This window comes from Balaenoptera borealis (genome assembly GCF_965194805.1).
Source record: "Balaenoptera borealis genome assembly, chromosome: 2".
NCBI lineage: Eukaryota > Metazoa > Chordata > Mammalia > Artiodactyla > Balaenopteridae > Balaenoptera > Balaenoptera borealis.
The window spans coordinates 153,574,276-153,600,073 of NC_138867.1; the positions used below are offsets into that span (position 1 = coordinate 153,574,276).

Here is a 25,798-nt window from a genome sequence, read left to right on the forward strand (position 1 = left end):
TTAGGTATTCATTATTGTATTCACCCATTCCACAAATGTTTATTGAGCACCGATCGTGGGGAACATAAGATTCTGTTGCTTAGATGCACCATTGATGAAATCATTTAATTCGTCCCCAGGGAAGAATTTTGAAAGGTGGTGATCCACACAGGGATTCAGGGAGCTGTGGAGAGGATATGTATCTTTTATCTTCCTGATTTTCTAGGTTGCAAAGTGTAACTAACAAGATTCCCATCTCCCCAGCCAGGCTGGCAGGTGGGGCTTCTCAGGGCTGAGCCCAGGGAGAGGAATGAGTCAGAAACAAAGGTCTGACTGTGGTTGGCTCAGGCATTCCTGTTCCCTCCCAGATTTATCTGTCCTCAGTAATAGAGTCACTTGCCGTGGAGGAGTATACCTCTGTATGGAGTTTTCCTTCAGAGGCCTTTTCAAAGCTGTGTTAGATGAAATGATGTTGGATGAGATTTGGCTGTTGGTCACTGGTCTTCATTCTCCATCAGGAAGTGGGAACAAATCATTTACAGTAGTTTGAGGAGGAGGAGGAGTACTGAGGGACATGGTCTTTTGTTTCTGAAGTCTATGCAGGGCTTGGGGTGGAGTGGTGGAGTGGGCTGAAGACAGCTTTGCGGAAACTTTATCCAGGTTGGCAAAGGTGCTCCTGAATGAAGTGCCTTCTGACCCGAGGAAATCACCTGTGTCTTCCCCACCTCTTCCTTCTTTTACTCCAAGACGGTGGCTTGTAATTTTGCGTGGGGCTCAGGAGATGCATTGAAGATGTCAACTTTCAAGAGAACCTTTTGGCTCACAACAGGGGCTCTGAAGACAGAGTGCCTTGCTTGAAATCCCAGCTTTGTCATTGTTATGGACGTCGAGAATGTTATTTAATCTTTCTTAGTCTCAGTTTCCCCTTCTGGGAAACAGAGAAGAATGTCCTTTGAGCGTCCATTTGCACCAGCCTCTGCACTAAATGTTTTTACAAACATGACTTTATTTAACATTGACAACCTGGAGAGTTATTATTATCCCCACATTTCAGATAAAAATACTGAGGCTCAGAGAGGGACAGTAAGTTGCCATACTCACACAGCTGGTAAGTAATGCTTATTGAATCCTTATTGGATAGGGCTTAGTCTGTTGCATATCATATACGCCTCTGCCTCATCCTTTGTCTCCCACAATACAGCAGTAAATTACTGACTAACAGAAGCTTTGGGGCTACCCATTCCTTCAGTCAATAGATACTTTTCTTAGCCTACCAGACCCTGGATATATAGTGGCACATGAACACACCAGGTCTATCCACCAGGGGCTCTTGCAGTGTTTCTTTTTTCCCCACATATTTTGCTTTAAGCTTGATTTGGAGTGGGTTTAAGAGGGAAGGAGATTGCACAAGATGGGAGAGTCATTTCCTGTGGCTTGGAGGGAAGTTCTTAATCAGGAATCCTAGACCCTGTCCCACTCATCTTTCCTCCTCTCCCGTTGTACCTCAGTTTGCCAATCTGTCTAAAGAGTGTTGAAGCAGAGCCTTCTGGGCTTCCAGAATTGGGAGGGGATTGGGAGCAGACAGGAGAGGGAGAATATTAGAATATGTATTTTAGGCAGATACAGCTATGGGGAAAAACCAAAGGGGCCGTCTGGGGGCGCCACTCAGGCTGACTTTTGTGTACCTAGATTCCTGGCTCCCTGCACACTGGCTAAAGTGCTTGACCAAGGGTTTATGGTGTTTTCCAGCCTTGAAAAACCTTTGTTTGTTTCGTTGGGTGATTTGTCTGTCTGTCCATCTGACTTAGCCACCAAGACTGGGTGATTACCACCACCTCACTCCCCACAATATGGTGACTTAGAGGGTGGTTATCGCTAAAAGATCAGTTTGGCCTGGATTTTGCAGGGAAGGACAGCAGTGGGTACAGGCATTTGGGAATCGGCCCAGGAAGCAAAGAAATACGGTTTTTGGCCAAACTCACAAGGAGGGAACATCTGCTATTCTAGATGCTGCCGTAAGCTAGTTTTCCAGAGGGGAAGGAGGTAGGACAGACATGGGCTAGAGCCGGGGGGATGGCTGGGGCTCTGGTGGACAAGTGAATTGCAGGTGGAGCAGCCAGAGAGGGCTGGAGTTCGAGTCCGGAAGTAAGACTTGACCCTCGAGCCCTTTCCTGTGACCCCCCCCCCCCCTCACTTAGAGATGCAGGAACAGAGGCCCAGAGAAGGCAGGTGACTTGCTCAAATCACTCCCCAGTTTGTGGCAAAGTTGGGAGCCGAGCAGATTCCCCGCCTCCCTCCCAGGTGCTCTAATCCTGCTGCTTCAGTTATGCATTCATCTTCCCGGGGACAGCAGAGCTGGTGTCACAGCGCAAAGCTTCTGGATCTGGTGGGTCGGTGCAGAGGAGCAGGGAGGTTGAGAGCAGCTACATGTTGCGGGGTCTTGGGGACCGTGGGCTGATGGAATCTGTTTCTCCTCTCCCTTGCCAGGTACACCAAACCGCTCACCTTTGCTGACTGCATTAGTGATGAGTTGCCGCTGGGATGGGAAGAGGCGTATGACCCACAGGTTGGAGATTACTTCATAGACCACAACACCAGTAAGTTCCTGGCCGTCCTCCCTTCCCATCCCCTCTGCCCATCCCTCTACCTCCTGCCCAGCCCCCAAGTCTGGAAGAGCTACCAGCAGGGACTCATGAAGCCAGATTGTGTTTTGTTTCACATAGAGTTAGACAGAGATGTCAATGTAGATATAGATAGATAATGTATGCTCATATATAAATAACAGTTCAGAAGGATTTTAAATAGAATCTAAAAACTCCACCTCTCACAACCCATCTCCCCGATTTTACAGAGGCAACCACTGCTATCAATTTCTTGTGTATCACTCCAGAAGTTTCCCAGTCATGTGTGTTTATGTGTATATGTACATATATTCTTTTTTTACATATATTGATTTCCACACATACAGATTTTTTTTCCTATAAGGTAGATGTGTCCTTGTCATTGCCAGACCATTTTGGAGCAGTCGCTGCCCCCAAAGCCAGGTCCCCAGCAGCCAGCATGCACACGTATGTGTCTGTCATGGAGTGGTCTGACTGTATGTGCCACTAGCCCATCACACCGTTCAGCCCACCCTCACGTCGTATCTGTGCTCCAGGCATCCTGACCCAGAGGGAAGATTCTTAGTGTCTTTGTCTCTGTGACTATGATGGAGGCATAGGCTGATACAGGAAGAAGCATGTTGTCTGACAGGTGGAAGAACCCAGGTCGAGGTACCCCAGCCGGGGAGAGTTGTTGTGTATTTGGGCCTCATCCATCACGCACCTTCTCGGCCAAGACTATTCCTGTCCTCGGAAATTCGCTGCCCCATTTGTTCACGTGTACAGAGGAAAGACGATGTTTCTGTCTCGCTCTCCACCTTCTGAACTGTGGGATTCCTTTTTGTCCTTTCAGGCAAGAGGAAAATGGGATGCAAAGGCACGTGTCTGAAGGTTGAGATTAGGGCGCCAAATCCCAGTGGCCCCTGTTTCCTGAGTGTGCGCTCTGTGCTGTGTGCTGGGAGAGGAACTGGAGAGACATCACTCATTCAATCATCCCAGCTTCCCTGTGGCATGCTAGGGTGATTATCCCCGCCTTAGAAGTGGGACTCACAGGTAGAAATCGACTGCTCAACACTCAGAGTCAAAACATGGCAGAGCTGGGATTTGAACTGGTGCTGGGAGTGGAGTTGGGCTTCTCCATCCACTTCCTCCTCTGGGTTTCAGTAGCACCTGGTCATACCTCTGCTGTGCCCCTCGTCGCTCTGTAGTATAACCATTTACCTACCGAGACTAGCTCTTCTAGAGCAGGACAATGTCTAATTCACCTGTCTAGTCCCAGGCCTTTGCCTGGTAAGGCACTTAGTAGGTGTGCACTTGACCTTTGCTACATAGAAAAGGGCATACGTGCATGAATGCACGACCAAGTGGGTGAATGAGCAGACTATTGTTGGCACCAAAGCATAGGAGAGTTTCTGAGAGACGGCTAAATGGCATTAATTGCATTGTTGGTGGTAGCCGAGGTTTTTATTAGCACTCATGATTGCATACGGGATAATGAGAAGTAAATATGCCTAATTGAGTATGTGTGGGGAATGAGGTTAATGCTTGGAGGTCTGCACGGTATGCTGGGTTAAACACTGATGTACAGGACCCCTAATCAGTCCTTTCCTGTTTGTAATTGCTGAGTGCATCCCCCTCATTAAAATCCGATGGTGGGAGTGAGATTTTCAGGTGCTTCTGGGAGTTGCTGGAGAGATAGAAGGATGGAGTATCGTGCAGTGGCAGAGTTTATTCTGGAGGGGATGATGGCAGAAATGGGGGTATGTGTTGGGAGGTGAGTAGATGAGAACCACAATAGGAAGAATTCTCTCTGGTAGTTTTACCAGCTATCGGGCTACTGGTTTTCTTTTGGCTGCAAGGTGCTCTCATTGGACGGAGGGTACCCCCTCCGCAGACGGAGCCAGTGATACAGATGCGGTATGTATGTGACCATCGAGGCCCAAGCACTCAGAGCCGTGAGCTCAGACCAATCCTCTGTGTGTCCACTGACTGAAATTACTCTCTTAAGAGTTCTAGACACAATAGAATTGAGCAACAAATTAAATCCACCATCCAGCGTTTGTTCATTCAGCAAATATTTGTTGACCTCCTACAATGTTCTAGGCACTGTTCTGGGAGCGTGGGGTACGTGAGAGTTCAAACTGGCAATGATCCTTGTCCTTACAGAACTTTCATTTTGGCAGAAGAAACAGAAAATAAACAGAATAAGTAAGCAGATTATGTAGTATTTTAGAAAATTATCAGTGTTATGGGAAAAGGGGAAGCAGAGCATGGGGCTGAGGTGTGCTGGGGTGCCTTTGTGGGTGGCGGGGAGGGACAGTGGTAAAGGTCTTCAGGAAGAAAACCTTGTCGAGAAAATGAGATTTGAGCTAAGACTTGAAGGAGGTGGGGAGAGTGTTTCGAGTAGAGAGAGCTGATCGAACAAAAACTCCACTGCGTGATCACATTTAGCTCGCTTGAGGGATGGCAAGGACGCAGGTGTGCATATAGCAGAATTCGTGAGGAAGCGGGGAGAGGGGCATCAGGCCAGCAGAGTGTGGGCAGTGGTCCACCTGAAGGGTTCAGGCTTTTATTCAACATGGTGGGAGCCATTGGAAAATTTTTAGCAGATGAGTGGCACGTGACCTGTTTTATGTCTTAAAAGGGTCACTCTGGCTGCTTTGCTGAGAATAGACCTTAGTGGAACAAGGGCAGAAGCAGGGAGACTTGTAAGAGATGATTGCAACAGTCCAGGTGACAAAGGACAGTGCCCCAGACCAAGGCCGTAGTGGTAGAGGTGGTGAAAAGTGGCCTGAAGCTGGAGGTATTTTCAAGATAGAGCCAACAAGCCTTCCTGATAGATTGCACGTGGGGTGTGAAAGAATGGGATAAATGAGCCTCTCTGGGCCTGAGCAATTGGCAGGATGGAGTTGCCATTTATTGGATGGAGAAAACTGCAGGAGGAGTGGGTTTAGGAAGAAGGAACAAGGGTTCATTGGGATGTGTCGCATCTTCCATGCCTGTTACACACCTGAGAGAAGGTGTCGCTGGTCAGTTTGATGTAGGAATCTGGTGTTTGGAAAAGAGAACTGGGCTGAAGATGTGTATTTGGGAGTTGTTGGCATATAGAGAGTATTTAAAGACATGAAGCTGGATGAGATCACCAAAGGAATAAGTCAAGACAGAGAGAAGACAATCAAAGAATGAGCCATGGGGTCCTCAGACAGGAGGAGGGTACAGAGAAGAGGAAAACCAGTCATGATTCTGGGGAGTGATCGGAAAGATGGGAGGAAAGCGAGAGCGTCTTGGCAGCCATGTGAAGGAGGCATACCGAGGAGAGAGGTGTCAACCCTGTCAAATGCTTCTGACAGATCAAGTACGAAGAGGACTGAGAATTGACCAATAGATTTAGCAAACCCCTGTGACGCTGGTGACCCTGACTTGGAGGGCAGCTTTGGACAAGGACTAGGGGAAAAAGCCTGACTAGAGTGAGTCTAAAAAAAACGGAGGGGAGGCATTGGAAACAGCAAATATGGACAACTCTTTCCAAAATATAACCCGCTTTCATTATTTCATTTATCTGTATTCAGTTTTCCCACTGCCGTGTACATCCAGCATGATTAGATGGTTTTAATCAGTGACCAAATTGTGTGTTCTGCTGTTTTCTCTTCATACTATGTCATGAATATTTGAGAGATGCTACCTAGTCTTCATATTTATCATTTTTAATGTGTCAAATAGATGTATTGATACATTTTAACATATAAAATGAGTGTACCATAATACCCCCCTATTGCTGATCTTTTGGGTTCTTTCCATTTGTTTGTTATAAATAAATAACACTAGGGGAAGAATCTTTATGCATATTGCTTTTTTCTTCTATGATACTTTCCTGGAGTTGTATTTCCAAATGTAGGATCGCTAACTGAAAGATTATAAACACTCGTGAGACTTCTGGTACCTCTTCCTAGTTTGATAAGTATTTCTAAAAGATCGTGTCAATCTGTATTGCCACAGCAATAAGGGTACTATTTTTCTCATACCTTCATCAGTCAGTATGGGGCCAGTTACTTTTCGATAAATTCATCACAGGTTTAAACTGTTACTTCATTGTTTTTCATTTGCATTCATTTCCATAGTGACAAGGTTGGACGTTCTCCAGATGTTTAGCTGTTTTTAAGACAATTGTTGTTCAAGCCGTTAGAGAATTCAATAGTGTTAGTCATGTGGGTGCGCATGTGGTGCGTGTAGAAAACAGGCGTGTGATGGGTAGAGGCGGTGGGGTGAGGGATGTGTGAAGTGCGGTGAACGTGTGAGCTGTATGGAGAGTGAGTGTGAAGTGTGTTTGTAGGTAGAGGTTTGGAGCCTGGGGGAGGCTGAAGAACTGGGTCTCAATGATGGCTGCGCTCAGTCGGCTAAATGTTTACTGGAAGTAGCTGCGTTTTGGGGAGAGGGGGCATGAGGGGGGAAGGGGACAGAGGGATGCTGTTGTGTGTAGCTGAGTTCGTGACATGCTGAATGATGAAACTGTGTCCATGTTTAGCTTTCATAAGAACAAGAACTCAAAAATAGTTGGCCAAGGACATCGCTAAGAACCTGCCCAGGTGTAAAGTTATCTATTCCGGTGAGGTGGACTTAAGGAAGTGGAGTGTCAGCAGAAGGGGCTGGGCTTGGGAGGACCCCTCAGAGTGTGACCAGTTCAGGATGAACAGCAGTTAGCACAGCTCCTTACAACCACCTAGGGAGCTGCCCCCAAAGGACAGTCTTTTCAAGAGTTGCTAGTACAACTGGTATCCACATGGAAAAAAATACATCTCCACTTCTCCCCCCGCCTCACACCATATGTAAAAATAAATTCAGAACGGACCACAGACCTCAACATAAAAGCTAAGACTAGAAAACTTCGAGAAGGAGACTAAGGAGAAAATCTGCAAGATTTTAGGGTAGGCAAAGGTTTTTTGGACAAGGCACAGAAAGCACTAAGCATACAAGAAAAAAGTAATAATAATTGGGCTTCATTGAATTAAAACTTCTGCTCTTCAAAAGACCATTAAGAAACTGAAAAAGCAAGCTACAGATAAGGAGAAAATATTTGCAATACATATATCTGACAGCAGATCCATATCAAGAAATAAAAAGAACCCTTACACCTTAATAGTAAGAAGCCCAACCACCCAATAAAAAGTATGAGCAAAAGATTTAAATAGACACTTCACTAAAGAAGACATACAAATGGCCAATAAACACATAAAAATATGCTTTACATAATCAGTCATTAGGGAAATAGGAATTAAATCTGCAACGAGGTACCACTATACACGCACTGTAATGACTAAAATGAAAAAGATTGACAGTACCAGTGGTTGGGGAGGACGTGGAGGAACTGGAACGCTAATTCACTACTAGTGAGGATGTAAATCAGAACAACCATTTTGGAAAACAGTTTTTTAGTTTCTTATAAAATTCAACATATAATTAACATACAAGCCAACAATTCCACCCCTAGATAGTTTTACCTAAGCGAAATGCAGACATTGCAAAGACTTGTGCACGCATGTTCATTACAGCCTTATTCATAATAATCTCAAACAACAACCCAAAAGTTTATCAAAAAGTGAATTATGCTGTATTCATGCAATAGACTGTTATTCCACAATAACAAAAAATGGACGACTGATACAACCTAAATGAGTCTCAAAAGCCTTATGCCAAGTGAAGGAGGTGAGATCCAAAGAGCACATACTGCTTGATTCCATTGTCATGAAGTTCTAAGACAGAACCGGAGGGAGGAAGTGGGTGGAAGTGACTGACACAGGACCGCAGGGTAAAGGAACCATTTACACATTGAAAACAAGTGGTAGTTTATGGTGTATGCGTTTGTCAAAACATATCCAAGTCTACACTTTAGATGATTGTGCTTCATTGTATTTAAATTACGCCTTAATAAAGGTGATTTAAACAAGGTATTGATGCCCACTTAATACTGCAGACCAATTAAATGGAAATCTCGGGGGTAATTTCCAACATGCAACCAGGTTGAAACCAGTGTTCTGGTGTGGGGTTGTGTGTTGTGTTTGTCTGTGCATCCATCTATCTGTGTTGGTTTGTGCTACAGAAGAAAGCCTGGGTCACCAAAAATGGTAGCCAAGCCAGCCTTCAATTAAGGCTCTCACGTACTTTTATACTCCAAGGAACGTGGCCTCCAAAGGGAGGGCGCCACTCTCAGATTAAACCCGGAGCACCATGGGGAGGATCCATCCAGGGGTGCCCCAGGGCACTTGTCAGGGACCCAGCATTTCAGCCAGTCCTCTGGCAGGTGATTCTATCTGGAGCTCAGCATCGCACCTGCCAGCCTTGCCTGCCATCTTCAGTGACTGCTCAGCCCACCGGTGTTGTCACCTCTTAGCAGGTCTAACCTTCGGTGATATGTTGAAATTATTTGCGGAACTTTGCGGGTCACCATTGCCTCCTTCCCACCCCCAGAGATTCTGATTTAATTGTCCAGGGGTCGGATCTGAGCATCGGGATTTAAAAAATTTCCCCCAGTGATTCTACTATGCAAACAGGGGTTCTTGGACATAGGCTGCACAGCAGTTACCTTGCGAAGCTTAAAACTGCCAATGCCTGGGCCCTACTCTTGGAAACTCTGATGTTAAGTGTTCTGGGGGCAGAATTCAGGCTTTTGTTTTTATTTTTGTTTTTTGAAGCTCCATAGCTAATTATAATATGCTGACTGGACCCAGTGTACTGGATGAAGTACCAACCTTTTTTTTTTTTTTTTTAAAGCAGTTTTGCTGAGAGTCTGGGGGAAAAGGCACTCTCATAAGGCTGTCTGTGAGAATAAAAATTGGTACAACCTTTGGGAAGATAATTTGGTAGTGCCTGTTAAAATTTAAGATGTGTATACCCACTGACCCAGTAATTCCTCTTTTAAGGAATTCCTCTTTTTACACTACAGAATTAATAATAGCACATGTTCATAGAAGTATGTTTTTAGGAATCCTCACTACAGCATTGGTTGTGGTAGCAAAAGAACTGAAAACAATCCAGATGTTTCCTGGTAGTGGTCTGGGAGACCAGTAAAGCCCTATCATAAATAAATGTTAGTACCATACCATGGAATACTATGCAACCATTTAAATGATTTAGGTAAGTAAAAAATAAATGAATAAATAAAAGCAATGGTACAAATGAAAAAAAAGGATAAATTAAAAATTGAGGTAAATCTTTATGTACCTATAAGGGAAAATGAACATGATATATCATTTGGAGATGAAAGCAAATTGCAGACCAATATACATGACATGGGCCACTTTACATTAAAAATAAATTTGTGTGTGTAGATATGTATGTATAAACAGGTTTGTATATAATCAGAGGGCAATATCTGTTAGTGTGTGAGACTCCTAACGGCAGTTACCTCTAGGATGTAGGATTGGAGAGATTTAAACTCCCATTTCTTACTTTACGAATTTGCAATGGTGGAATTGTGAGATTTTTCTTTTTTTGTATTTTTCAATATTTTTCCCAAAAATGTAAATTTTTTAAAATATGACAAACTTTAAAAAACATCTGCAACCTGGCCATGTTTCTTTTCTTTTCTGTGGCCCGTGTCAGCCAGAAGTGCGGGGCCCCTGAGGGGAACCCAGGAGTCCCTAACCCTGAGGGAATCCACATCTGCTGATGGGAAATGGGACCCCACAGTCTTTCAGCCCAGCTTTGTAAATTCTCTCCTGCCCCTTTTTTTCTTCTCTTACAAGTGTTCCTCCCTCTTACTTGGTTGAAGAGTTGCAAAACTTTCTTTGTGGGAAGCAATTTTGTGGCTCCTGCCAGCCATCTTCACACCTTGTTTTCTTTCCCAGAAAAAGGGAGGAGGAGAGCTTGAAGAATTGAATAGTTTTGGCTTTACTCTCACCATCATTTGTTTACTTTACCTGGGTGTAAGTACACTACAGCTTCCTGGGAAGCAGTGAGGCAGGGCCCATTATCCTCTTTTATAATTAGAAAAGTAGACTCAGAGGGGTCAAGCAGCCTGCCCATTGTAACACAGTGATTATTGGCAGGCATGAGAACGTGGCCCTGCTACTACCTCTTTGATTATTCTTCCCGTCTCTTCTTTCTTTCATTGGAAATACTCATTGGGGCCTATTCAGGAGGATTGAGAGCTAAAGGGACTGCAAAAGGAGGTACAAACTCAAAGCCCTCAGGAGCCACACACATGACGTAAATGAATGAAGCAGATAAATTGTGGACCCACAGTGGCCAGATCTTCTGAATGATCAAGAAAAACCAGAGGGCTTCCCTGGTGGCGCAGTGGTTGAGAGTCTGCCTGCCAATGCAGGGGACGCAGGTTCGAGCCCTGGTCTGAGAGGATCCCACATGCCGCGGAGCAACTGGGCCCGTGAGCCACAATTACTGAGCCTGCGTGTCTGGAGCCTGTGCTCCGCAACAAGAGAGGCCGCGACAGTGAGAGGCCCGTGCACCGTGATGAAGAGTGGCCCCCGCTTGCCGCAACTAGAGAAAGCCCTCGCACAGAAACGAAGACCCAACACAGCCATAAATTAATTAATAAAAAAAGAAAAGAAAAGAAAAACCAGAGATCAGGATTTTAATAAATCTCCTTGTTTTTACATACCAGTAATCAGTTCAAAATTAATAAAGTTCTTTGGGCTAAGCAAAACCTATCTACAGGCTGGATTCACCATATGGCTGTGATTATACAATTTCTGGTGTGTTAGTCGCCCCTTACCCCACCCACCAACTGGGAAATGACTGAGGAGTTGACAGTCAACGGGCATTGATTCTTGGACATGGTTTTGACCTCTTTGAGGTCTGCTCAGCTGCCAGCTACCCTTTTTAAAAAATTTTTTTGTCTTCTGACTTTTTTCCAAGTTATCACTATACATATTTATTGTACACATAATTTTAAAAAATAAAAAAGAACGAAGAAAAGGCATCCTACCATGAAGACATATCTGCTGTTGATAATTTGCTAAGTTTCCTCCTAATCTTTTTGAGAATGTACATATGTATTTTGATAAATACAAAATTATTTATGCAGTTTTGCACCCAGTACTTCTACTCACTTTTATATCATAAGCACCTTTCTGGTTTTTTAAAAATTTTTTTCGAAGACATTATTTTTAATGGCTGTTTTAGTGTATTATGTAAATATAGCATACTTATTTGAGCAGTTATTTCCTGTGTGACCTTGAGCAAGTCATTTAACCTCTTTATGTCTCAGTTTTCTCTTTTGTTTAACAGGGGTAAGAAAAGAATCTTCCCTATAGGGTTAATGTAAGGATTGGAGGAGTAAATAGATATAAAGTAATTAGAATAGTGCTTGGCATAGAGTAAACATTAAATAAGTGCTTGATGATTATTATGGTTTTATACAAATGCATTTTTGCCTGAATTTATTGCTTTTTATAATAAATTACTACAGGAGAAATTATTGGACAAAGGGTATTAACGTTTTAAGGCTCTTGATTTTCATGGTCAGATAACCTTCTAGTAAGGCTGTTCTAATTTACATTTCCAACACAGTATTTCTTCATATCCTCTGAAATATCAGTTATTTCACTTTCCTTTACTCTTTGCCAAAATGAATGACCTTAAGCGTCTATAATGTTGTTGAGCCTCTCTGTCTAGATTAGAACTCATATCTGGTCCTTCCTCTGGCTGTTCCCAGACAGACTGACTTCAGGTTTGTAAACTGATCCTGGTTTGTGTGTGTGTGTGTGTTTGTTTGCTTAATCCAAAGGAAGAGTCTCTGTTGTTTAATAGGTAAGTTTAACCCATTCACATTTATTGTGATTTTTCTACTTATTATGCTTTTTGTTTTCTGGTAGTAGATTCTACAGGCCACCAACTCAACAGACATTTGTGAGGTGCTAACCTAGGGTCTCTGGGGTCTGTTCCAGAAACCACTCAGATTGAGGATCCCCGGGTACAATGGCGGCGGGAGCAGGAGCACATGCTGAAGGATTACCTGGTGGTGGCCCAGGAGGCCCTGAGTGCACAAAAGGAAATCTACCAGGTGAAGCAGCAGCGCTTGGAGCTCGCGCAGCAGGAGTATCAGCAGCTGCATGCCGTCTGGGAGCACAAGCTGGGCTCCCAGGTCAGCTGTGAGTACCTCCCCTGCCCCAGGACACCCACAAACACAACTACAGGGAGGAGGGAATGGCCACACTGAGTCTTGCCTCTATTGCCTCTCAGTGTTTCTCAGATCTACCTATTTTCTTTCATCTCCACTCCTTGTCCAAACCACCACCCTCTCTACTGTTTTCCGGCTCCTACTTGTGCTTTACAATGATTCATCTACCATTTTCATTCCATTTCCATTCATTCATTTGTCATCTCAAAATGCCAGACTTATTACCTGTCTTCTTATTGAAAGCCCTTCAGTGGCTGGGGGCAGTGGGGAGTTCTTGGTTAATGGATAGTTTCAGTTTGGGAAGATGAAAAAGTTCTGGAGATGGATGGTGGTGATGGCTGCACAACAGTATGAATGTCTTTAATGCCCCTGAGCTGTATATTTTTAAATGGTTAAAGTGGTAAGTTTTATGTTATGTGTATTTTGTCCCATTGCTCTTGCCATAGCCCACACAGCCACACGTGATCAGGCCCCTGCTGGCCACTCCCACCTCATTGCAGGCTCTCATTCACTAGGCTCCAGATGCGCTGAATATGTACATCGTGCTCCCCTCTCCTGCCCCGCACCTTTCCACTTTGGGGCTTTTGTAATTGCTGCTCCCCTGCCTAGGAAGCTTTTCTATTGGTCTGTTTGCACAGCTGGCTCCTTCTCACCCTTCCAGTCTCTTCCTTCAGGTCATGTCCTCTGAGAGGTTTGCTTCTGACATCCCCATCCACAGACTCCCTTCCCCAGCATTAACCTCTGTAATGGCTCTCTGTTTATTTTGTTCGTAACACGGATCACAGTACGTCTGCTTATACGCTGCTGTCGCTATTTCCGAGTGGAGGAGATTTCCTGTCTCCCTGGTTTCTGCAGGAGGAGAAGAGGCATGCCAGGGTCCCCAGTCCTTCATTCCCAACATAGGGAAATGCCAGATCAGTAGCTTTCAAGGAGCCCGTTGACCTTTTCTGATGTGTTGAGGGTTTTTGTTTGGTCATTTACCACTTTTTTTTAACTTTTTAAAAATTTTAAATTTTTTTAATAATATTTATTTTATCTTATTTTTTATTTTTTTGGCTGCGTCAGCACGTGGGATCTTTGTTGAGGCATGCGGAATCTTTCATCGTGGTGCACAGGCTTCTCTCTAGCTGTGGTGTGCGGGTTTTCTCTCTCTAGTTGTGGCACGCGGGCTCCAGAACGCAAGGGCTCTGTAGTTTGCAGCATGTGGGCTCTCTAGTTGAGGCGTGTGAGCTCAGTAGTTGTGGCGCACCGGCTTAGTTGCCCTGTGGCATGTGAGATCTTTGTTCCCCGACCAGGGATCGAACCCGCGTCCCCTGCGTTGGAAGGCGGGTTCTTTACCACTGGACCACCAGGGAAGTCCCTACCACTCTTTTTAATAACTAATACTTTCTTATGTTTAATGAGTGCTTACTACATGCTAGCCTGCAGTCTGAATATGTTATTTCAGTTAATTCTCATAACAGCTCTATAGGCAAGCACAGTTAATATCCTCCTGTAACAGATAAGGAATCTGCAGCTTCGAGAAGACCAATAACATGCCCAGGGTCTTACAGCTGGCGAGAGGTGATAAGTTGCAAACATATAAGTTCCAAGTTGCAAACATATAAGTTCCGTCTGTCCCAACAACACCTGCATTGTGGGCCAAAGGGCCAGCATTAGGCCACAGTGTCAGGGTGTCTGTGGCTTGGCTGAGTCCTCGAACACTCCCCCTGTCTTTGAGAAGTTTGGTCTGGGAGGAGGACTGTAAGTGGTTTATTCACTGTCCTAGCCCCGCCCTTTCCTTGGCAATTCAAGAAAGAAAACAATCTCAGATTATAGAAAAGAACTGGATTACACTCATTAGCTGTTTCTAGGTCAAATAATGTCCTAGAGATCATCATGAGGGTTTTAGCACTTAATCTATCTTAGTCAGCTGGGGGCTGCCATAACAAAATACCACAGAGTGGGTGGCTTCAACACAGACATTTATTTTCCCACAGTTCTGGAGGCTGGAAGTCTGAGGTCAGGATGTCAGTATGGATGGGTTCTGGTGAGACCCCTCTTCCTGACTTCTCACTGTGTCTTCACGGGGCACAGAGAGAGAAAGAGAAACAGCAAGCTGCGTGGTGTCTCTTCTTATAAGGTCACTAATCCCATCATGAGGGCCCCACCCTCATGACCTCATCTAAACCTAATGACCTCCCAAAGGCCCCTTCTCCAAATACCATCACATTAGGCGTTAGGGCTTCGACATATGAATTTGGGGGGAACACTGTTCAGTGTATAGCATTATTCTTACCAGAGCCCTGGAGGGAGATATTAATATTGCTCGTGAAACTCAGATTCAAAGAGGTAGAGGATGTTTTTCTTTCTAAAATCCTGCAGTCTGAAAAAGTGACAAGTGTATAGAAAAACAAACCTTCCTGTTTTGGAGGTCAGGATGTATACATGGACCCAAGGTATTGCCCCACAAATAACTTACTAATTTTGGGGGGTAAAATGTATTTTTACACAGGAGAGCTGCAGCCACCACCTTACAGAGGTGCTAAATTAGCATCACCAATAATGAGGCAAACTGACATTATGTGCTTTCTGGTGTGATGCAATAAAAGCTTAACAGAGGATTCTTGACAAAAATGTTTACTCTGAATCAAATCATGGAGAAACAGCTAGACAAATCCATAATGTGCAATATCCTACAAGTTAATTGGCCTAGACACTTCCAAAAAAAAAAAAAATCCTGTGAAAAAACAAAAAGAGGGGAAACTGTTCTAGACTTAAAAAAAAAAAAAAGCCTAAGGCGGCATAAACCCAGTGAAGTGTTTGCCCCTTGACTAGACCCTGGGTGGAGGGGAAAGCAGCCATAAAAGATATTCTCAGGCAATTGGAGAATTTTCTTAGTTATCATAATGATGTTGTAGCTATGTAGGAGAATGTCCTGTTATTTATTTATTTATTTATTTATTTATTTATTTAATTTATTTATTTTCTGTATTTTTTTCTTGGCCGTGTCGGGTCTTCATTGCGGCACACGGGCTTCTCTCTAGTTGTGGCACACGGGTTTTTTCACTCTCTAGTTGTGGTGCGTGGGCTTCAGGGTGTGTGGGCTCTCTAGTTTGTGGCACGCGGGCTCTCTAGTTGAGGCCTGTGAGCTCAGTAGTTGTGGCATGCAGGCTTAGTTACCCTGCGGCATGTGGGATCTTAGTTCCCCAACCAAGGATCGGACCCGCGTCCCCTGCATTGGAAGGCAGATCCTTTACCACTGGACCATCAGGGAAGTCCCGAGAAGGTCCTGTTTTTAAGACACGTGTGTGGCATCATGTCTGCAACTTAATTCCAAAAAAGTCCAGGGGGAAAAAAATGAAAAAATTATGGTGTCAGTATTAAATGAGCAGATCAATGATACATTGATGGTTTTGAATATGGGATAGGTTTTCGTCTTTCGCCACCATTTTCCAGTAATCATTCTTTGAGGGCTTGCTATGAACCAGGCATCCTACTGAGAGAAAGAACTGGAGTGGAGGGAGGGATAGACAGAATATATGTGGGGAAATGTTAAACATTGGTGGATCTAAGTGAAGGATCCATCAGTATTCATTATATTATGCTTTCAAATTTCCTGTAGATAGAAGGTTTCCAAAGTATAAAGGTAAGGTCGGGAAAAAAGAGTCAAGTGACAGGAATGAAGTGTTCCTAGTGGGGGCTGTCCTGGGTGTTGTGGGATGTTTAACAGCATTCCTGGTCTCTCTACCCACTAGATGCCTGTAACATTCTCCACCCAGAGTTGTGATCACCAAAAACGTCTCCAGACACTGCCCTAGGGGGGCAAAATTGCCCCCAGCCGAAAACCACTGGTCTAGATAAACCACTTAGCACAATTCCCTTAGAACATATTAATGGCTCAATAAATATTCTCTTGACAGGAAATACATTTTGAGAATGTCGACTCTGGAGCTGGACTGCTGGGGTTCAAATCCAGGATATGTAACTTCCTAGCTGTGTAACTTTGCACAAGTGATGCAGCTTCTCTCTGCCTCAAATTCTTCATCTATAAAATTGACGTAATAATAGTATCACATTGAGTTGTTATGGGGCTTAATTTAGTTAAATACAAAGTATTTGGAATAGTACTTGTCACATTCTTAAGCTCCCAATAAATAATGACAATATTTATTTGATATTATTAATTCATTGGCATTTGAAATGACAAAGATTTTTAACTGATCCCTGGAACCAATAAGAATAAATACATGATTCGTGGTAGGAATTGATACAGTCCTATCATATGACTTCTGACACTACTAAGTGCTCCATCAGGTTCAAAAACACCATCATTTTGGTTTTTCTTTTTCTTTTTTTTTTTCTTTTTGGCCTCACCACGCGGCATGTGGGATCTTAGTTCCCTGACCAGGGATCGAACCTGTGCCTCCTACATTGGAAGCTCGTAGTCTTAACCACTGGACCTACAGGGAAGTCCCAAGACATCATCATTTTGAATGTTAAAGGAGGAGTCATCTCAGATCACTAGTTCTAAGATGCAAACCAGTGAGGAATGGCCCAGTCCAAGCATCCCAGTGAAATAGGCATGACCCAAGGCTCCTCATGACTTTCTTTGGATTTTATAAGCCAGGTTTGCCTTCCAAGTCAAGCTCTCCAGCATGTTGATAGACCGGTGAGGTAACATGCCTCCCTCTAACTCAAATGATCTGCTGGGGCTTGTGAGAGTTTTGCCGCCTTGCCTTGGCTGCTGTAGGGCTTTGGCTGCAGGTGGGGCCCTGCCCTGGGGCTGGAGGCTTTGTTGTCATCTCTGGTGCAATCTCTAGCTCCATGAGGAAGGAGAAGAGAACTCACATTTAATGTACACCTATTAAATTTCTGCAGGGCAATATGCTGGCACTCTACTTATGTTTAAAGTAACCTCGCTACACACACACACACACACACACACACACACACACACACAATCTTGCAAGGTATTGTTGTTCCCATTTTACAAATAAGAAAACTGAGGCCCAGAGAGGGAAAGTATCTTCCCCAAGGTCACACTGGTAAAAAGTGGCAGAAATAGCTTTTATACCCAGGAGTGTCTGACCTCAAAACCAATTCTCTTAATTTAATCCAAGTCAGCCAGTCAAATTCTAAGGTTTGGGGGCTATACTGGGGTCCTTCCATCCTCTGAAAGATGAGAACTCGGGAGAGCTGGGTTCTTTGGGACGTCACCATGCTCCTTCCTCCTCCGGGCCTTGGTTTCCCATTTGAAAAATCAATCACTGGGAGTCTTGCAGCTAAAAATGCCAGTTGAACCACCTACGTGCCTTCACTCATTCCTGAAACTAAGAAAATATCAGATAAGAGATTTTTATGGCATACATGTACAAGGACAGGGAGACTTGGAGAAAAAAGAACAGCAGTAAAATATGGAGGCTGGAAAGTGGAAGGTCAGGTGGCAGCCTGTCTGATAGACTGGAGAAAAGAGAAAATGGGCTGATAGGGAAAAAACAGGCCTCTAGTCTACCTGGGGCATGTGCAAAAGCCTCGGGAATTGGAGGGAGTGGCTGTCTCAGTGTGGAAGTGAAGTGAGGAGGGCCTGAAAGAAGATTGGAGGAGAGCTGTTCCTGAGACACAGACCACCAGATCTCCTTCCAGATCAGTGCAAGCACGCCACTGCCCATCCCCAATGTGGGGAAACATTGGAGGTTTATTTTTTTGAGGTGCACCGTACTGAAAACACGGTGATTAAGTGAACGTGGACTTGAGGATTGAGACCCCAGCCCGCCTGTACCACTTGACTCCCAGAAGGGTGCCAGGCTATTACCCTCCAGGCTAGACAGTAGAAGAGTGTGGGGAATCGGAGTCTCTTCTCTTCAGAGAAAAGAGATGTGAAGAGAAAAGATGTAAAGGCACTGACGGTGAGGATTCCTAGATGAAACAGTCCAGCCAAATCACGTACCAAATAACCCGCAGTCAACCATGTAACCCATCATCAACAAGCTCCACTCCAGCCAGCTTTTTGGGCCCCCAGTCTTAAGTGTGAGCAGACGGCTGAGATTCCAGACATCCATGGAAAGCCTCTGACATGAACAATAGAGATTAAAACACACACATGGTGATAGGGAGCCCTTGTAGGAAACAGGGAATATGCGTGGAGAAGAAAACATCGAGAGAAGCTGCACAACCATGAAACTAAAACAGGATGCTACATTTTATTAAAAAAAAAAAAAAAAAAAGGAGTCTTCAGAGAACACAAAAGAGCCTTAGGAAATTAAACTATGAGAGTAGAAATGAAAAATCCACAGGAAGCCTGGAAGGTAAAACAGAAAGTTTTCTAAAAAGCAGAACAAAAATAAAATGAGATGGAAAAAAAGAGCATCAGGCCAAGAACTCTATCTGAGTAATAAAAGCTCCAGATAGAGCAGAAGAAACAGAGGGGAAGAAGCATCAGTGACATAATGCAGAAAAATTTCCCAGAACTGATAGAGGGAGAGTTTTTAGATTGAAAGGGCTCAGTGAGCACCCAGCACAATGGATAAAAGTTAACTCACACCAAAGACATATCATTGTGCAACTTCAAACACTGGGAACGATTCAAGATCCTAAAAGCTTTCGGAGAGGAAAACCAGGTCACACAAAAATGATCAGGACTCAGAATAGCTCCAGGCTTCTCACCAGTAACACTAGAAACCTAAAAGACAATGGAGCAACGCATTCAAACTTTTAAGGAAAATCATTTCCGACCGAGAAGTCTATATCCAGCAAGACTACCTTGAATCAAGGGCTGGCTAGAATAACGATCTTTTTCGACGTGCAGGTTTTCCAAAAGTTTATTTCCTTCATGGGTCCTTTCTCAGGAAGCTCCTGGAAGTGATATTCTACCAAAATGAGGGGGTAGTCACAGAGGGGGAAACATGGTATTTAGGAAGGAGGAGGGAAGGAGGCAAGGAGGGGGGTCTCAGGATGCCAGCTGTGCAGAGAGAGTGCACTGAAGCTGGCACATGCCTTGCGAGACAGAGCCCAAGAGAGGAACTCTGTGAGAGGAGATTTAGATAACTGGCCAAGTGTGAAGTTGAATCAGTGTTAAATCTGTGGAAAGTAGGCACGCATAAAAATGATAATTATTAACTCTAGGAAAAACAACCCAAAAAATGTGCTGGAAAGAAAAAGTAGGCAAAGTTGGCTATATGCCTCGGCCCTGAATAGTGTTTACAGTGTAAAAGTAATGCAAACACTGAAGGTTGCTCTCGCCAAAGTTATCTGATGAGGAGCTGGGAGGGGTGTCCTGTGTGGGGTAGGGGCTGAGAAAGGGAGTGAAGGTAACACTCCATCCTCCAGAGAGAGAAGTGAATAAATCATGCCTAAGACTGGAAAAAATCAAGAAACAGCGAAACATGCATATTATCAGACACACACGGGTGGACCCCCAAGAAACTGGCTGAACCCATTGAAACAGTTCCTTTTTCATGAGTGAGATAAGCGGATTGGGGAATGCTCTTTTTTTATAGCAAATCTTGGGTGTATAAAATATATAGTATTTTATATATACTGTTAACCTGTTCATATATAACTTGAATAAAAACTAAAAATTAAACCTATAAAAAGGTGTCACCTTGAAGGCACACCTGTTTGAATATAAAATTATTTTGTTGTGGGTTAGTGAGGGGACATGGACACAGAAAGGAAGCTGAGGACCTTTTTCTTGACTGGGGTGCTGGTCACTTGAGGGTGTTTCTTTTGTGAAAATTCATCAAGCCGCACACATGATTTGTGTACTTTTCCATTCTCGCATGTATTTTTCACTTCAACAAAAAGTTTATTTAAAAACTAACGGGCCACATCCCACTTCAGCAGCTTTGGGTATAAGCAGTGCATTTCACAGTGATTCTCCAGAGGGTAATAATTCCAGCCCCTGGTGGCCCAGTTGGCAGAGTCTCTTCTTTTTTGGGTTCCCTTCCCTGGAGGGTTTCTAAGTGTGCCCATGGAACACACTCACGTTCCACAATCAGCCCTGGCAGCGCTGATCCCCATGGCGACCCTCTCCTTGTTAGGGTCAGGACTTGCCATGCTTCACAGGCTCTCCCAGGCTGCTAACAACTCGCCTCCACACTTCCCCCTAGTGTAGACCACCCATCCAGCAGCACCGATGAGCAGGGTGGTGAGCGGGACGGGGTGCTCACGGAACGGGCACCCCCCTTTTTAGGTGTATCCCCATCTTATTTCCTCACTGATGACTCTTCTTGTCTTTTTACCATGTTTGCACTACCGATCGGTGGGTAACGATTGTTAATTACCTTAAAATTTTTCCAAAAGTGCCTGTCTGGGGAATTTGCTTAAGTCAGTGCCTCCAGCTATGTATCCAATTAGGTCCCTCCCCTGAAATCCCCAAGTCCGGCAAAGACCAGAGTGCAGAAAATGAAAGCTTCAAACTGGAAACAAAACATGTGTCTGGAGTCCCTGTTCCATGCTCACAATGAGGTCTGCGAGGTCCTCCCTGTTCAGGTGTTCCTGCCACTCATCTCTTCTGGTAAAGCCTAGCCTCTGTCATCATCATCACCATCACCATCATCATCGCAAACTCAGCAGAGACGCAATGCTACCCATGGTGCAGAATGTCTTGTCAGTTACTATGCAGGGCAATTTTGTTTCCCCAACTTCCCAGTGTTCCATTTTAACTTTAACTTTCCGTATGCATAATCAAAAGGTCCACTCAAGTATTGTAACCAAATCCAAAGAGCAGAGCAGCGTCCCCTTCATGACTGTCCATTCTACCTCCCGACACTGAAAATTGCTAGCAATCTCCAAATAAGCCTCTCTAGCCTCAGAAAAATCCAGGTCCCAGCAGGTGATGTTAAGTGGAAAGGGGAGGTGATGAAATTGCTCAGACTATGGGATTAAGGACTTGGGAGAAACTGCTTCTCTGGCCTGTCTCCCAAGAATGACTGTCCCTTTCCTGAACAGTGGGGCTGTGTTTACCTTAAAGACACAGTGACTCTTACATGGGGCCCATTTCCCTCTTCACATCAGCAGGTAGAAAGCTCAGAGCCAGGTCTGTGGCCACGGGTCAGGAAGTGGGACCTCATGGTATGCAGTGAGCCCTAATCTCATGCCACTGGCTTCTTTACTCATTGTCCCTTGTCTCATTTTCCTTACTTTAAATGGATCACTCTGTTGAGTCCATTTTTGTTAAGCCTTAAAATCCTTTATCAAGACACAAAGAAATACTACTTTCAAAACACAGTGAGATTACAGCTAAAGGCATACCTCATTTTACTGACACTTCACAGATTATGGTTTTTACACACTGAAGGTTTGTGGCAACCTGGCGTTGTCAGATGATGGTTAGCATTCTTTAGCAATAGAGTATTTTTTAATTAAGATATGTACTTTTTTTAGGCATAATGCTATTGTACACTTAATAGACTGCAGTATAGTGTAAACATAGATCTTTTAGGCACTGGGAAACAAAAAAATTCGTGTGACTCGCTTTATTGCAATAATCACTTTATTGCGATAATCGCTTTATTATGGTGGTCTGGAACCAAACCCATAGTATCTCTGAGGTATGACTGTACATGATAGAACTGTAGATAAACATTGGAAGGTAACTTGGAGAGAAGGTAATTGTATTAGGGTGATAGCGTTACAGGTAGTTTATTTTCCTTTTCAAATGTACATTAATATTGTAAAGTACAATAAATATTTTTAGTAATTTCTTTTGATTAAAAGTTGTATGTTTGTGTTAGAAAATGTAGCAAAGACAGAAAAATACAAAGATGAAAATGAATGTTATTCATCATTCAAATCTCTAGATAGCAGTATTATCTTTGTGCTATATTTCTCTCTGGTCTTTTTCCAGATGTGTGTGTGTGTGTATTTGTTAACTGTGTATATTTTACAAATTTAACTTATTCCTTCTTTGTGGTTTTTTGTAAATTATTGTTTTTATATAACAATAAGTTTTGGACATTTCCCAAATGTTCAGTATCCTTCAGCACCATCATTTTAAATTACTTAAGTTGTATAGTCCCTGTTTTATATGTGTACCATATTTATTTAACAAATTCCCCTTTGTTGGACATTCAGGTTGCTCACTAATAGTCATTCCTTTCTGGGTTTACCTAGATGGCCAAATAAGCCAACTTGACCAAAATGTGTTTCTTATGTAGAAAATTTTTTTTTTCTTTTTCCTTGCAGTGGTCTCTGGTTCGTCATCCAGCTCTAAGTATGACCCTGAGATCCTGAAGGCTGAAATTGCCACAGCAAAATCCCGGGTAGGTCCTCTTTGCTTATACTATTGATGGGGGTCACTGAGGCAGCCTTAGGCTACTAGCCCACCCACAAGACCAGAGTAGATGCTTCCACCAGGCAGTGGCAGCCAGTGCTGACTAACAAGATTCTAAATAATGACAATAGTAGCAGTAGTAGCCATCGTTTCTGTAATAGTAATGGTAATAGCAGCCACCCTTTCGCAAGCAATCACTCTATGCCAGGAGTAGCCCTAAATGCTTCGTGAGTTCTACTTCATGCCCTTGAGACGGCCCCATGAAGTAGCCACTGTCAATATCTGCATTTTGAAGATGAGCCGACAGAGGCTTGTGGGGGGACTAAGTAACTTGCCCAAAGTCACAGGGACTCAAGGCTTACTTTAAAGTTTTTAATGTAAGGTACTATTTTACTGGGACTTCCCCGGCAGCCCAGTGGTTAAGACTTCACCTTCCAATGCAGGTGGCCGGGGTTTGATCCCTAGTCGGGGAGCTAAGATCCCACATGCCTCGTGGCCGAAAAACCGAAAACATAAAACAGAAGCAATATTGTAACAAATTCAATGAAGACTTTAAAAATGGTCCACATCAAAAAGATCTTAAAAAAAAAAAGATGCTGTCTTGCTAACCACTGCTTATTCTGCAGTATTGTATTTGATTACTTCCTGATTACCTTAGGGGGATAGATATTTTTATTCCCCCTTTACTGATGTGGAAACTGAGGACCAGCAGTTAAATGACTTGCTCAAGATGAAGTCAGTGTTGTGAACACTGGTTTAGTGCACCTTCACATAGGTTCTACAAATTCAGATACCTGCAAGAACACATGAAAGTGGGGCGGGGGCTGGCAGTGAGGCAGTAGGGAGTAGTGGGGACTGTGTAGCCTAGGGGGTGGGCCCTGTCTAAGAGGGTAGTGGAATTTCAGCCCTACGCTCTTATGGCCATGCTGGAATATAGGCTCTGCATTGGCAGATCTTCAAGTATTTTTAGAAAAGAACTGTATATCTAGGCCAAGTATATGAAACATCTCAATATTTAATCATTAGCAACTAATTTTAAAAAATTTAATAGCACTGCAAGCCAAACAAAGCAATCCTGCAGGCTGAAGCTGGCTCCCTGGCCATGTCTTGCCTATAAAGTTACTACGTTGCCTCTTAACCTCCATGCACTAGCATATCCAGTACCTGCTTTAAGTAATGCACGACCCAGGAAATTGCCATTCTCCTCATCTGTCAGAATAGGAAGGGGAGGCTCACAGAGGTGAGGTGGCTTGAGAGAGGTTAGCCAGCTCTTGTCTGCTTCCTGTTTCTCTGGAGCAAGGGCCAGCTAGGAATGGCCTGCAGGACAACTGGACCGGGGTGCCAACCGAATGGGCAGCTGCTGACACCCAGGCAACATCAGTGAGGGGAGCCCAAGGGATGTTGACCTGAGTCATTATGCAGGGGCAGTGGGGGACTCTGGATTGATACCAACCTCTGACCCAGCCCCGTGTGTGGTCTTCTGCCATCCAGGTTAACAAGCTGAAGAGAGAGATGGTTCACCTCCAACAGGAGCTACAGTTCAAAGAGCATGGCTTTCAGACACTGAAGAAGTAAGTCCACCCTGCAGTGCGGGGCATGGGGATTGCCCCCAACCCGTGCTCCCCTCCTGCCCTCTCTGTCCCCCTCCCATTCAGTCTCTTTCCATCCTCCTTGAAATGGGGCTCTCTAATCATTCGATTCCAGTTCTATTCCACTGGCATTTACTGTCACCCAACATTGAGGTTTGGAAAGAGGAAAGGGGAATCATTTCAGACCACCCGGTTCTCATCGTCCTCTGAATTCCCGAAGCCGTTAAAGTCTGTTCCATTCAGTTGAGTTTTGCCAGCCGGTCATAGAAACAAGCATCATTGGGCATTTCTGTGCACCAGTCTCATCCCCTCCAGTAGATCTGGGAGAATCTGATACGCACACAGACAAAACCACCTCTTTCCATGGCCCCTAAAAGTGAGCAACGACTTCAGCTAGTGAGCTCCCCAGAAGGAACAAGGATCTCTGCCACAACAAACGGATTATTAGAAGAGTGGGCACCATGCCGTGTGTGCTGTGCTTTATGGGTGACTGCAGGGGTTTCCAGAACTTTGACCAGATGTAATTTTCACTTCTAGAAGCTGACTTGCAGCCAAGCAAGATATAGCTCTGTTGTTTCCTTAGAGAAGATGTGTTCATTGTCACTATCGTGATTATACTAGCTAAGATTTGTTGAGCAGATACTCTGTGCCAGGGAGCACTTTCAGTGTTTCTGCACGGGTGACCTCATCACAACTCTATAAGCGATGCTCTTTTAGCTGACTCCATTGTATAGATGGGGATAATGGGGCACATAGTCAGTGCTCCTAAGAGTTAGCTTATTGTCATTGTTAACCACGGGGATCATCGAGACTTGTGCATTGAGTCATGTTCGGTACATCTGATGGGCTTACGGGATGGTCATTACAGAGGTGCCTGGTAGCCCTCGTGGAAGCTCCAAGGAGGACAGCCAGTAGGTTTCTCTGTTCTAAGGGACGTCCACCTGGATTCCCAGAGAGGCCCACCTCTGTACAGACAGCAGCTTCTGTAGACACTTGCTGTTTCACTCTCCCTGACTGTACCTTTTCCTCATTCCCTGGACCTCAGTCCACTCTTCACCACTCTCTGGCCACAGCCCCGAGCCTTTGGGTGTCTGTCTCCAAGTCCAATTAATCGAGCAAACTGTGACCACCAGTCGAGGGGCTGGTTGGTTCTTACTCACATCTCCCCACTCCCCAAACCCCCCCGCCCGGGTGAGTTATCACAACTATCCCAGAACACAGGGTAGAAGGAAGTATGGCT

The 25,798-nt window shown here is 44.2% G+C and overlaps 1 protein-coding gene across 2 annotated transcripts in view; it reads left to right on the forward strand.

Annotated features, from left to right (window-relative positions):
* WWC1 (WW and C2 domain containing 1) overlaps positions 1-25,798 on the forward strand; it is a 148,903-nt gene that overhangs the window by 71,222 nt on the left and 51,883 nt on the right. For both annotated transcript variants that reach the window (XR_014241062.1, XM_082378755.1), the window contains exons 2-5: positions 2,467-2,576; positions 12,482-12,685; positions 22,882-22,958; positions 24,461-24,540. Coding sequence is in view for 1 of the 2 variants with exons in the window: in XM_082378755.1 (XP_082234881.1) it covers positions 2,467-2,576; positions 12,482-12,685; positions 22,882-22,958; positions 24,461-24,540 (471 nt within the window). In the remaining variant the exon portion in view is untranslated. The remainder of the gene's footprint in view (positions 1-2,466; positions 2,577-12,481; positions 12,686-22,881; positions 22,959-24,460; positions 24,541-25,798) is intronic.